Source organism: Bos grunniens, chromosome 15 (assembly GCF_055505025.1).
Source record: "Bos grunniens cultivar Pamir isolate PY7600 chromosome 15, Bosgru_T2T1.0, whole genome shotgun sequence".
NCBI lineage: Eukaryota > Metazoa > Chordata > Mammalia > Artiodactyla > Bovidae > Bos > Bos grunniens.
Window position 1 is genome coordinate 35095863 of NC_141179.1, and position 14622 is coordinate 35110484.

At 46.7% G+C, this 14622-nt stretch overlaps 1 protein-coding gene across 13 annotated transcripts in view; it reads left to right on the forward strand.

Moving 5' to 3' along the window:
- Positions 1–14622, forward strand: part of SERGEF (secretion regulating guanine nucleotide exchange factor) — a 248831-nt gene that overhangs the window by 55440 nt on the left and 178769 nt on the right. For 7 of the 13 annotated variants that reach the window (XM_086339743.1, XM_086339744.1, XM_086339748.1 and 4 more), the window contains one exon: positions 4960–5126. The exons of 3 other annotated variants lie outside the window; for them this stretch is intronic. In XM_086339743.1, coding sequence (XP_086195869.1) covers positions 4960–5126 — 167 coding nt within the window. Of the gene's footprint in view, positions 1–4959; positions 5153–14622 lie in introns of all 13 variants that reach the window. 3 more of the 13 variants (XR_015142017.1, XM_086339745.1, XM_086339746.1) reach the window with 1 other exon arrangement.

Genomic DNA, 14622 nt, shown 5'->3' on the forward strand with positions numbered 1-14622 from the left:
GCAGATGTTGGCAATTTGATCTCTGGTTCTTCTGCCTTTTCTAAAACCAGCTTGAACATCTGGAAGTTCACGGTTCATGTATTGCTGAAGCCTGGCTTGGAGAATTTTGAGCGTTACTTTATTAGAGTGTGAGATGAGTGCAATTATGCAGTAGTTTGAGCATTCTTTGGCATTGCCACCTTTACTTTTATCTTTATCTTTGCTTAAAAGTATCTAATTCTAAATATGTATAATGCAAGTGCATACTTTAATAAATAAATGAATATATATGTATATCAGTCAGTTCAGTTCAGTCGCTCAGTCGTGTCTGACTCTTTGTGACCCCATGAATCACAGCACACCATGCCTCCCTGTCCATCACCAACTCCCGGAGTTCACTCAGACTCACGTCCATCGAGTCAGTGATGCCATCCAGCCATCTCATCCTCTGTTGTCCCCTTCTCCTCCTGCCCCCAATCCCTCCCAGCATCAGAGTCTTTTCCAGTGAGTCAACTCTTCGCATGAGGTGGCCAAAGTACTGGAGTTTCAGCTTTAACATCATTCCTTCCAAAGAAATCCTAGGGCTGATCTCCTTCAGAATGGATTGGTTGGATCTCCTTGCAGTCCAAGGGACTCTCAAGAGTCTTCTCAACACCACAGTTCAAAAGCATCAATTCTTTGGTGCTCAGCTTTCTTCACAGTCCAACTCTCACATCCATACATGACCCCTGGAAAAACCATAGCCTTGACTAGACAGACCTTTGTTGGCAAAGTAATGTCTCTGCTTTTCAATATGCTATCTAGGTTGGTCATAACTTTACTTCCAAGGAGTAAGCATCTTTCCATTTCATGGCTGCAGTCACCATCTGCAGTGATTTTGGAGCCCAAAAAATAAAGTCTGACACTGTTTCCACTGTTTCTTCATCTATTTCCCACGAAGTGATGGCACCAGATGCCATGATCTTCGTTTTCTGAATGTTGAGTTTTAAGCCAACTTTTTCACTCTCTCCTTCACTTTCATCAAGAGGCTCTTTAGTTCCTCTTCACTTTCTGCCATAAGGGTGGTATCATCTGTATATCTGACATTATTGATATTTTTCCTGGCAATCTTGATTCCAGCTTGTGCTTCTTCCAGCCCAGTGTTTCTCATGATGTACTCTGCATATAAGTTAAATCAGCAGGGTGACAATATACAGCCTTGACGTACTCCTTTTCCTATTTGGAACCAGTCTGTTGTTCCGTGTCCAGTTCTAACTTTTGCTTCCTGACCTGCATACAAATTTCTCAAGAGAAATATATATATGTATATATATATATATGGATATATAATCAGTGGTATGTTGAAAGTATTTTGATGATAGAAGTGCAAGCAAGCAAGTCTTGAATGTCAGGTCCAGACCCTGAGCCTGGTGTTGCCCTGTGGTGGCCCCAGCCTGGCAACCCTGACTTGCCTCCACCTCCTAGCCTCGTGACCCTCACACTCTCCACCTGCCCACCTTATGCTTTTGGATTTCTGTCATTGCTTCTCCCCTCTCCCTGCTCCTAGAATGTTCTCATTTTCTTTTCCTATCCAAAGTTCACCTTAATGCCACCTGTTCCATCAAGCCTGCTGGGACAATTCCAACTTGGAACGCTCCCTCTAAGTTCCCTAGACCTTCCTTGTCAATACCGCTCATCTGGTCCTGTTGCTTTCTCCACTGTGCTGGGACCCTTGGCCATGTATGTTTCTTGGTCATCCTATGTTATCTCACATGGATGTGCCTTTAAATTATAATTTACTTGCTGACTTTATTTTGAGGTGTGTATAGTTTCTCCCATTTATCTGGAGACACACACCTATACTTGTTGGATGATATTAATGTATCTATTTTATATAAGTAATATATAATTATTTATGCTGATGTGCTGTGTGCTCAGTTATGTATGACTCATTGCAACCCCATGGACTGTAGCCTGCAAGACACCCCTGTCCGTGGGATTTTCCAGGCAAGAATACTGGAGTGGGTTGTCATTTCCTCCTTCAGAGGATCTCCCCAACTCAGGGATCGAACCTGCGTCTCTTGCGTCTCCTGCATTGCAGGTAGATTCTTAACTGCTTGAGCCACTGGGGAAGCCCTGTACAATTATTTACTATAATGTAAAGATTCATTTGTTATACATTTGGGATCCGAATGTCCTTGGATTTGCCAGTGTGCTTCAGCTCGAGGCAGGCAGACATTTATCTACAGTGCATTAATGAACGTCTTTTGTATGTGGATTCATTGTTTTCTTTTACTTCAGGTGACCTAAAAATCGTAATCCTTTTGTTTAATGCCTTTATTTCAGTGCTTGTAGTTCCAAGTTCTGAATGGTCTCCTGGGAAGGAGGCCATTCTAGTGAAGAAAGCTGGATGGTACACAGAACATATCCATTTAATCTGAGTTTTCCCCCTCTTCAAACATTGTGAGAACGGCTGTTTCATCAGCCAGGTTTCATCAGTTTGTGACAGCAGCTGTGCAATCATTGAATCTGCCATTGGTCTTAGAATCAGAAGACAGAGGTTTAAATCTTGCTTTTTATCACGTGCTGGTTTCATGGACTTGATCAAGTCATCTAACCTCTCAAGTCATCTAATCTTATCTGTAAAATAAGCCTAATAATCTGTAATTCCCAGGATTCTTATGAGGATTGATTGAGATATGATCTGTGAATATGCTAGACCCCTGAGAGGTGGTCAGCTTAAAGGAAAAGAAAAAAGGGATCACTCCCTCTGTCCCCTGTGAGCCTTCCGATGCAAAATGTATTTTGGGGAGAAACAGACAGCTTCAGGGAGTGGACCTACCTGACTGAGTAATCTTAGGTTGGTGCTCGAAGGCTGGCCATCCAGGCAGCCTGACTGTCTCTAATAAAATGTCTGTGGCATCCCCAGGGAGCATGGAGATTAATTAGTTCATCTTTGTAAAGTGCTTTGAAGGTGAAAAGTGCTGTATAAGTGGATTGGTTGAATTGCTATTGGAAATGTAATCATGGTAGCGCCATATTCTGGCAGTCTTGCCTGTCTTGGACATCAGTAATCAATAGCAGAGAAGGTTCTAAGATGTCTTACTTGATAGGAAAGGATTCACTGTGGGGTCTGTGATAACACAGTTCTTTCTGTAGTCTTGCAGTTAGCAACTTGCCAGTTCTTCTCAGCAGAGGAATGCAAGTGTCCTTTAAGAAATAGCAGTCTCATCCTCTGGCTTTTTGGGGCTCTTCTTGCTAAGGCAGCCTGGTGGTAAATCCTAGCCAGCTCAAGCAGAGGGACAGTTTGCCAGTTGGGAATGCCTTGTGGGTCCTGGGCCCTTGAGCTTCCCCCTCCCCCCCCCCCCCCACCGCTAATCCTGCAGAAGTTAAGGAAGAGTTAAGAGACAATATGGGCCAGTGTGAATAATCAATGCAGAGTGGTGTCATGGACTAGTAGAAGGAGATGTGGCTTAACTGTGTGACCCAGGGCTGGTCACTTCTCTGAACCTTAATTTTCTCACCTGTTTCATGGGATCATAGTGGTTGATGAGTACAGTAATAAAGGTGCTCGCAGGAAGGAGGTTTCTTCCATTCTGAGGAGAGCTTAAAAGTCAGGAAAAGTTTTGCAGAACTGGGACCCTTGAGCTGGACTCAGAAGGTTGAGTCACCGTTTGTCAGGTGAATGATGTAAGGATAGGGCATCCGTGGCAACAGCACATCTGAATGGACCCGCTCCCTGTTCTTGTAATATATCTGCTACCCCATGTGTTGCACAGACTTGGGTCCCTCTTTGAGGAAGCCAGGAAGAACTTCTTGGTATCGACGCTGGTGTCTGTGAGCAGATTGGTCCTGAGAACTGTATTCCTGCAGAGCCCTGTACCCCTTCACAACTCTGACATTTCCCCTGTGAGTTCTCTGGTTGTTTTTTCACTGACACCATAAACCATATGTTGAATGCGGGGCCAGATGAAGCTCTGAGACTAAAACACAGAGTATGTAGTAGATTTGTCTAGAATTTAATATGCATTACTTGGTGTTTTGTCTCTTAAGCAAAGTTTTTCTTTGTTAAAACAAACATGTATAAAGAATTTATACAGCGCACATGGTTATGCATATTTATTGCAGAGAATCTGTTAATAATCTATGCCTCATCAGATTTTGCATTTCTGTTGAAATAACAAATGTGGCACTTGGTACAACTGAGTAAGTTCGGTGAATTCTCTCTTATCTGGGAGAAGAAAGGCCAGTTCCTTTTTCCCAAACTTCATTTTCTTCAGTCGTCTCTAGCACTGGCCAGCCCCCAGGTGGTGCATCTGGGGGACTGACTGCTTTTCTGGCTCCAAATGATTTTGTCTTTTTTTTTTTTTCCCCTCTCACTCCCTTTCCTCTAGCACACATAGGCACTCACCTTGGAACTGTTAGCATCGCTCCTGTGGGTAAGAGCACAGACTCGGGCAGGTCCTCTGTGTTACATGGAGGGGAAAACGCGTGCCAGGGGCCACTGAGAGGTTGTGGCCTGGGGCAGATCAGGAGCCTGGGGAACCGCAGAGTGGCTGATGGGGGGCTCTGGATGGGATGAGAGGGAGGGGAGCCCAAGAACAGATATCATATGCCCCTGCAAAGTGCAAGGCGAGTGTGGGGAAGGGGAGGGGGGTTAGAAGTGTTACATACAGAGCGGTCAGAGTATCCTCGGTGGCCATGTCTGCATCTCAAAGGCAGGAGCCCAGGCTGTAGAAGCAGCCTCTTTGGAACCCAGCTTTGGCACTCACCCCTTGTTGGATCTTGGTCAAGTCAGACATCTCACCTCTCTGAGCCTCACTTCCCTCATCTGTAAACATGCTCATGCGTGCGCTTTCTTTACAGGAAGATAGGAAGGTCCCTGCTGCGTGGTAGCTGGTACTGAAATGAGTGATCACACATTCCCTTGTAGTTCTTTGGTTACCCGTGGGAGCACAGCCGTGGAATATAGCCTTAATTCAAGTTTTGTTTTTGTTTTAGTAACTGGCAAGGTGTTTACCTGGGGCCGAGCGGACTACGGGCAGCTGGGGAGGACAGTGGAGACTCGTGAAGGCTGGGAGTCAGAGAAGCAGGATCCATCCCTCCCTGGCTCCGGGCCACAGAAGGGCACACCTTCGTGTCTGCCTTGCTTAACGGGAGCGACCGAGGTAGGAAGTGACCTCTTTCCTCAGAGGTGATGTGTCTCTCTTCCTTGTCGTTTGGGGGAGTGATCACTGAAGACCTACTGTGTGCTTATAGTCCAGGCCATACAGTGAGTTCCACATAGGAGCCTAAAGGGGTCTTCACTTTGAGTTGTTCACGTTGAATATGATAGAAAAGGCAGTTACCCAGATACCTGTACTGTAGGGCAGACTGTCTGTGCCTCCTTTAGAGATTCCAGGGGCTCCGGGTCTGCTTTGGAGGGTGAGAGGTGCATTCAGGGTACAGGGCTGGGTTGGGCTTTGTGGAGGGCCTGGCTTGAGCTGTGTCTTGGAGGATGGGTGAGACTTGAGCAGGAATGAGAGAGAAAGGAGGACTTTCTGGTGGGCACTGCAGCTGGAGCAGGGTCGGGGTGGGGAAGTGAGGAAGCTGTTTGCGGAGCATTGGTGGTTCTGTTTGGCTGGAGCCTGGGGTGTCTGTGGTGGGGAATATGAGGTAATATCAGAAGGATGAGTTGGAACTTTATCAGAGGGGCCTCTACTACTAAGCTGAGTAGTTTGCTCTTCTGTTTATATTTCCCAGTGTAGAAAGCACAGTAGTTCAGTTGCTTATTCAAGCCCCTTTAGTTCCCTGAAATGTCTTGAATTCCTCCATTTAAGGCAGGAGTCTTAATTTCTCCAGGGTATGTGTTTCTCTTACTAAACTTTATTTTACTGCTGTCCTTAAAAAAAAGAAAAGAAAAGAAAAGAAAAGGCTAGGTTTTTGAGAAGAAGGAGGATGGCCACTCAGGAAACGTGCCTCTGAACCCAAGTTGGCTTCATGTAGGAGTTCAGTCTTCATTGAGTCTGTCAAAAAAATTAATAAGCTAGTGAGACTTCTGTAATTAGCATCAGACTAATTACAACCCTCTCCATACCTAGAGGGCTTCCCCTCCCCCGGGGCCTGCCTGGCCTCCTCCTTTTGGGTATGTAGGACGGTTCTCAATTTCTGCCTCACATCCCAGCCCTGGTCCTCCTGGGTCTTTCCTTGGTGCTGGGTTGAGTCTGTCTGTCTGTCTTTTTCTTTCATGTAAAGGAACTGAACAATACCAATTTAGATATGATAACGCTAGTAATAAAACCACCTGTTGTCTTGCCACCCTAACACAACTACATTCTTTTTTTGTATATACACATGTAGACACTTTACAAAGTTGTAGTGATGGCATTTATGATGTTTTATACTCAGACTTCATTTATTTTATCACAAATGCCTTGCTTTGTTTCTTCTTGGTCTTTGAAGATTACTCAAAATGACTGTCTAATATTATATGGTTTGAAGGTTCTGGGGTTTTCCAAACCATTCTGTGAATATTGGACATTGAGGTCATTTCTTTTTTTTTTTTTTTTTGGTCACTATAGTGAATTCTGCAGCAAATACCCTGTTGAACTGTTTCTTGAAGGGAAAATCTTGGGGATGACATTGCAGGGGCAAAGGCCATGGGCATCTTCATGGCTTTTGCTGTATTTCTGTAGATTGTGTTTGAGAGACGTTGACTTCAGTGAGGGAGGGAATGCAGTACTTGAGCTAGTGCTGTCTGTTGAACAAGGAAAGTGCTGAGAGCTTGGTACCTGTTGCTTCAGACTCTTTTGCTTTCCTTTTCTTTCTCAGAATGCTCAAGATGTAGTGGTCAGGTAGCATAGCAGAGGTACACCAGCTTCATGGATTTTTCTGAGTCTCTAGTTTTATTGGCAAGATGAGGACAAGAATACCTACCCCAGAAGGTCATCAATGAAGATCACCACAAAGTTTTTGGCATCTGCCCAGCATGCAGTACCTGTGGGTCCTTTCTCTTCTTCCCCTTTGGAGCCTTGGAATGCCCTGCCGTGGTCATGCTATGCAACCCTGTAGCAGTGCAAGCAGATAGCTGGAGAGCCTCACCTTGATGTGATTTTTGACTGAGCTTCTTGGCAGGGCGGTGTGAAGAGTCAGCTTGAACTCTGAGCCCTGTAGCAGCTTCATTTCTGTGCTCCCCTCCATTTCCTCTCCAGACTCTGGGAAACTGGTACTGGTGTGTGTACTCACTGGTCTCACTGCAGGCGCAGACCCCAGGTCATTTCCTGTTGGTAAATTGGGTCTGGGAATTCTCTCTGCTGTTGATGTCCAGGTCTGGCTGCTCAGGCAGCTAATTGCCGGAGGCCCAGAGCTGTAAGCTGCTAGGAGTGGGTTCACCTTAGGGAAGACCAGAGCTGTAATAAACTGGGGGATACCCTGGTAGAGGCTTGGCCAGGGAGGTGCACAGATACCTGGGGAGACAGGAACAGCCTTGGACTAAGCTGATGATTCCTGACCTTCAAGGACTGGAGTGGCCCGTAGCTGACCTGTTACCTTCTGCTACGTCCAGGGATGAACAGAGGGAGGAGGGAGCTATCTGGGCTGAGGCCTCAGGTAGGATGTCTGCCCAGGAGGATCCAGAGAGACAACCAAGTGGGAGAGGAAAGCACAGGTAGACACAGCTGGACTCCGGTCTGACTGACCCCTCCCACGAACAAAGGAAGGCAAATAAATCCTGTGTAACTTGGTGGTTATTACGGCCCAGGAAGCGTGCTAAATGCTTTACATTTATTCTTTCATTTTTACAATAAACTTGGGCACAGATGTTATAATCACTGTGGTAAAAATAAGGAGACTGATGGGTTAGTCACTGGCCTTGGATCACACAGTAGGTAAACTGTGGGGCTGGGACTTGGACTTGAAGTTCTCATACTTTCTGTAGACATGAAACAACGTTGCCTGTGTATGCTCACCTGCAGGGAAGTTCTGGGAATCAGGATCTCTGATTCTTTGAGAGTCCCGGTTCTTTTCTTCTGAGCCCTGTCTTATCTTTAGCCTGAGAAAGACTGAGATTTCAGACCAGACAGGCCGTGGCTCAGTGTTCTTACATACTGAAGACTATGTTTCATGCACTTTCAGCTTTGCCTTAGGTACTGGCCCTCTCTAACCACTCTTGGAAAATTCCAGGGTGAGCACAATGGTTGGGATCACTCCCATGCACATGTCAGGGTAGGGTGTGTGTGAACTGGTTTATCTGCTCCCTGCCAGCAGCCTCTTGCTTTCTAAGTTCCTGGTGGGGCTACTCTCTGTTCATTTCCTGTGGAACACTGGTTCCAAACTCCACCCAAAGGTAGAAACCCACACTTCCCAGTAGGACAGAAGTATCTGCACTCACTTAGTGGGTTCAGTGGGGCTCCCCCAAGATTCTGAAGCAGCTAGAGTAGGGTACCTGTTATGTTAGTAGAACCATCAGGAGACTTTCTTGACTGAAGGTCAACAGCCTCTGGGGGGACAAGGTCCAGCTTGGGGTTCAGAAGACCTGGGTCTAGCCATGATTCTTCCCTGACTGGGTAAACTTGGGAAAACCCCTTTCCTCCTGTACCCACCCCCCCCCCTTTTTTGGAGAGTCGTTCAGTCGTGTCCAACTGTTTGTGACCCCATGGACTATTGTCTGCCAGGCTTTTCTGTCCATGGAATTCTCTAGGCCAGGATACTGTAGTGAGTAGCTGATCCCTTCTCCAGGTGATCTTTCTAACCCACGGATTGAACCCAGGTCTCCGACATTGCAGGTGAATTCTTTACCGTCTGAGCTACCAGGGAAGCCCAAGATATTGGGCTATCCCTTCTCCAGAGGATCTTTCTCATCCAGGAATCGAACCAGGGTCTCCTGCATTGCAGGTGGATTCTTTACCAGCTGAGCTACCAGGGAAGCCCCACGATTCTGCCCTGACTGGCTGAACTTGGACAAACCCCATTCCTCGTGTACCCTTAGTTCTCCAATATATAGGTTAGGGTTGTTAGACCAGGTGATTCCTAAAGTTTCTTATACCTCTTACAGTCTCTTCCATCTCTGATTCTTATTTTAAGGAGATGATCATTACTTAAATTTGTAATGATCCGTGCCTCCAGAGTCCCTAGGTGTCATAGCCAAGGTCACTCAAGCCCGAGCTGCTGGCCCAACTTTGGCAGATCTGGAAATGTTGGCTCTGTTCTCTGCCCTTGTTCCTCATCCCCAGGGCCTCCTGTTCCAGTTTAGGTCACTGGGACTTGGATGCTCCCACCTGGCCCTCCCAGGACTTGCAGTTCGGCTCTGACCCCTGTCCCTGTGGCTGTGACCTTATTGCTGGTAACAGCAGACCTGGGTGCCTCCACCTTCCTCCATCCCCCTCCTGTCACGCCCTCCACTGGATCTGTGTGTGCTGTCCCACCTTTGTGCATGTCTCTTGGGTTTATCCCCTTCTTGGGCTCTTGCCCATTCTGTAGGCAACCTAGGGAACATTGGTTGGCACCTACCATATGCTTGCTTTGGATCATACAGTGGTGGTGGCTGGAGAGGTGGGCACAAAGATAAAAAATAGTCTTTGCCATCAAAGAATTTCCAAGCGTGTAAATAAATTCCTTACCATGTGGAGTGAAAAGTGCTGTGGGAGGTATGTACCAAAGGCCAAGGGAGCAGTGAAGATGGAATGATTTACTCTGAAGTCACTAACCAAGAAAAGTGTTTGGACTGGGTTCTTAAAGATGGGTAGGAGTTTAGCAAAGGGAGAAGGATGTTCCGGGCAGAGGGGACAACATGAACTAAAGCCTTGAATCTGGATCTGCTTTTAGCTCCTGGTACAGGCGGGATGGCTGCCCCGTCCAGTGGTCCAGCTGAATTTTATAGTCTGGCTGCCTCTTTCACTTGTTCCATCACTGCCATCCATCCTTCTGGTAGGAGTCCTGTCTAAAAGAAAGTAACTCTCATGTGCGTTATCTCTCTTGATCCCAGTGTGATGCTGTGAAGTAGGCCAGAATAGGAATGTTTATCCTTGTTTTATAAGTAAGGAAACTGAGACCCGAAGAGGCTTGCTGGGAATTAGGAGAAGACCTGAGACAAAGAGCCTGCTTCCCACTGTTTCTGAGAGCCTTACTCTGGGCTCAGTCTGCAGCCATGGTCCTGAGTCATGTTCCTGGTTTAAATTCTGCCCACGTCTGGTTGAAGAGCACCAGATCCCAGCCAGGGAGCTCAGTGCACACGTGCACGTGTGCACATATGCAGCCACTGGAGCAAGAAACACGGAAATAAACAAAAGTTGAAGCAGGGATTGGGTAATTGTCAAGCCCAAATGCCACCAACACTCATTTTGCTACAGGACTGAAACTGTTTGTTGGAGAATCAACCTGTGCACAGGGTCTAAGTGAAATCTGTCAGAATGAGTGGGAAAGAAGCTATTTTTAGTTTGCAGAGTCACTCACTCAGCTGTGTTAGCTGAGGTTTGAGCCAGTCCCCTACGCTTTCCACAGTGTTATTTCTGAAGGAGAAATACCACTTGAATGCTGTGTAAAACCCATTAATGAACCTGGAAGTTTCCAGGGCGTCTTTGTCCTGCATCTCCCTCAGAAGGCTGCCTTTCCTGAATGACCTTCCTCCTTTCCTATATTTAATACATTTCTAATTTTAAGTTTGTGTCAAGACTGTGGGACTTTGGTGCCCTAAATAACACAGAAATCTACCACCAGCAATCAGCTGAGTCCGGAGGGCTCTGACAGAATGGAACACAACCTGAAAAAGCATCCCCAAGTAGCTGTCTGGGAAGTAATCCGCAGCATCACGGCTCTTCTCAAGGGGCGGGAGGTCTCTGAGACCACGGCGTCTGGCTGCCCAAGCTGTCTGGGGGGAGTGGTTTCAGAGGCCTCCCCAGAAGCAGGGGGCAGTGTTCATCCAAACAGGGTTTCATTGGAGATTAGAAAAGCTAGCACATCTATGCTGTAGCTGCTGACCTAACTGGGGGAGAAGAACACAAAACAAACCTCAAAGCAGGGAACTGGATTTGTTTGTGTGAACACTCAGGAGAGAGAAGGAGGCACCAGTCAGGGCTGTCTTGTTTGAAATTATGGTCAAGGATCTGATGCAGAAGCGCTTATTTACTGCCCGCTGTTTTCTTATTTATTTGTATTTATTCACCTCTTCTCACTGAACTATATAAGATCCAGGAGGACAAGGACCTTATCATCTCGTTCAAAGCCGTGTTCCCAGTGTCTGACACAGATCCCGGCACCTCCGAGGTGCTTAGTGGACATTCAGTGATTGAACACATCGAGAAAGAGATGGTTTCCGAGGCTGCGGCCCTCTCAGCTCCTCTTCAGCTTCTCCCTTTCTGTCACTACAGTCTGTGCTTCTCAATCCCAGGCCAGTTCTGGAGTAAGCACTTCCATGTTCTCAGGCATTTGGGCATCAAATGTCCAACAAAGCCAGAAAATGTGCAGATCTGTAAAACACCCGAGCAGCCTGAGAAGTTTCCTATGAAGTCTGTTGATGGCGAGCCTTAGTGTCTTTTAGTGTTTCACAGTTGACCAGTTTATGCCTTCACGCGTGTTCATCTTTCGTTTTTCTTCTTTTATCCAGCAGATGCTTATGTCTGTCTGTCTGTCTGAGCACTCCATGAGCCGAATGGGGGCAGCAGAGCAGAGTGGGACAGACAGGTCCTGTCTTAGGAGCTTGTGAGCTGGTGGCAGGGCTAGGTAAAAAGTTCATTGCAGGACAAGCAGAATATGTCAGAGGTGGTGAGAGAGTCTGACATTGAAACTCTGTTGATCCCATCCCTTCCCCTGCCCTCGGGGACCTTTTGCTTTCTTGCATTTTCAGTCCCTGTGGTTCTTTTGGGTTCTACAGGGTTGGGGTGGGGTGGAGTGGGGTGGTGGGGGTGGGAGGTGGTGACTGGAAAGGCTTCCTGAATTGGAAGCTTTGACATTAAATTAGTTCTCAAGGGAGTTAATGTGAAGTAACAGGGGAGTCTTGGCAAGAACTTGCATTAAGAGGAAAGCAGAGGAAGAGCAGCCAGATAGAGATGATTATTGACAGGAGAGGGAGAAAGCGAGCCAGGGAGAAAGCGAGCCAGGGACTGCAGCGTCGCAGAAGCCCGGGGGATTTCAGCAGGAGGTCAGGGAACTGGGAACCGGAGACGAGACCACTGGATTTGGAGATGGGGAGTGGGGATGACACATCAGAGACAAGCTTAGGTGGAAGCTAATGCAAGGACTTGGTACAAATGGAAGGCTGAGGAGAAACCCAGGCTGCAGGCGTGAACAACAGAATCAGGAGATTCGGTGGTCAAAAGAGGTTGAGGACAAGCGTAGACACTTGAAAGGAGAGCTTGGTTGGAGTTAGTTTTATAAGCTCGGGGAACCTGGGGTGGGACAGAAACCTGAACGCAAGGATCAGAGAGCAGGGAAGAGAGAAATCTTCTGAGGACAGAGGCAAGGGCGGCGGGTGGGGGATGTGGCTGGAACAGGGCTGCCAATGCAATGACGGTGAAGAGGGACATCGCTGTGAAGGGCTTAGTTCCAACAGGAAAGAAGGATGCTTTTTCTTTCAGCACAGGAATAAAGAGAAAAGGGGCTGCGGGAAGATGGAAGTTTCAAGGTGGAGAAGAGCAATGCTTTCACTGAAGCGTGTGCACCATTTGTTGTCATGTTTTATCTTAGTTTCATTTATTTATCCAGTCAGTGTTTACTGCATCCTGCTGAGGGCCACGCACAGCGCTGTGAGCCAAGTTTTCACAAAGAAAAGGCAAAGTTGCTAACCCGATGCTGTAATAACCATATTTATTAGTAATACAGTCCTTACTAATCTGTCCATCTCTAAATCAACCTGGAGCTCTTTGAGGGCCTACAGTGTCTTATTTATTTTTATATAATTAGGGCCAGGCTTGGTACAAAGTAAATCATCAGGAGAAGTGCACTGACACAGTGCAAGAACTCCTGTTGGGGGGCGTAAATCTTCTTGCTTAGATCAAAAGACAAATTGTCTGCTGCTGTGATGAGGTTAGTGTGAGGAGGCTTCCAGGGAGGGATAGTTTGCTTTACTCTGCAGTGGGTGCATCCTGGTAGCACTCTGCAGACTCCAGACTGGGTCCTTGTCTTATGAGGAAAAGCAGCAAAGAGAGGACCAGCCTCAATGAGGACTGGCACAGAGATGTTAACTCATGACCACGGTCAACCCTACTGCTTTCTGGAGTTGGATCTCTGGTGGACAGAGGCTTGAATATGGAGTGAGACCTGGGTTGGAATTTCTGCTCTGTCACCTACAGTCCATATGACTTTGGGCCAGTCAAAATCTCTCCAAGTGTTAGTTTTCTCATCTACAAAATGGGAATAATAATATCTAGTTTACCTTGCCCACAGGATTATTGAAAGATGCAAATAAACTATATTAGGGCTCTTGTGAACTGTAAAGTGCTGTACAAAAGAGTTACTATTGGGTTCATAACATGCGAGCTACTCTGTACTTCAGACGCATGTTTTATTATAAGTTTGAATCAGAGCTGCTCTTCTGTCTTAATCACTTGAGATCTTAGGAGCTACAAAGAACCATCCTAGATCTTGTGGCAAAACTTCTTAGAAAATGAAAGTGAAAGTTGCTCAGTCCTGTTCAAGTCTTTGCGACCCCAGGGAGACTATACAGTCCATGGAGTTCTCCAGGCCAGAATTCTGGAGTGGGTAGCCTTTCCCTTCTCCAGGTGATCTTACCAACCCAGGGATTGAACCCAGGTCTCCCACATTGCAGGCAGATTCTTTACCAGCTGAGCTACAAGAGAAGCCCAAGAATATTGGAGTGGGTAGCCTATCCCTTCTCCAGCGGATCTTCCCAACCCAGAAACAAACCGGGGTCACCTGCATTGCAGGCGGATTCTTTACCAACTGAGCTATGAAGGAAGCCCTTAGAATCATAACCAGTAGAAATACTGGAGGCCAGGTACTTGGGAATCCATGGCCAATCTCCATGCAGTTCCTGGGAGCGTGAATTCCTGTCTTTTGAAGTAGCCATCAGCATCTGCAGCAAGGATGTTTCCAGTGCTTCCTCTCAGCAGCAGAGGAAATTCATCAGGGCTGATTTAAAGTCCCAGTGACCTCATGTGTCACCACCACACTCTGCAGCATTACGACTGCCCCAGGCTGTGCCCAGGGTCACCCTGGAGCTGACCAAGCTCTCTACTGTTGCCTTTGACCTTGAAAACTGGGCTGTCCCAGGGTAAAAGTAAATCATGCTGAGGTTTAGAGTGAAAACAGGAGCCAATGAGGGTTCAAAGAAGGCTGCAGTGGTTTGATGAGAGACTATACAGTCTGTGAAGGCTGAGTGAGCTGTAAGTGAATCAGTCATCCAGGGGACTAAAACTACCTCCATCTCCACCACTGTTCCTGTAGCTTGGACCCCTGCTATCTGTTGATGACAATGACCACCCCTTAGTTGAGAACCCCTTATTTCTAGCTGGGCTTATTCTGGCTGCCTGCACCCAGCTGCCAAAATAATGAACTAAAATATAAATCTGACCATGTTAAGATCTTATTTTTTAAAAACATTTTAAAAAAATACAGAAAGCATCCATTACCACAATAAACACTTATTGGTAACCCAATTGGAAAACTTTATATGGGAGAAACTTAGCTAAGCCTTCAGGATATAGTGGAGAATGAAACCCAACCTCTGCCCTC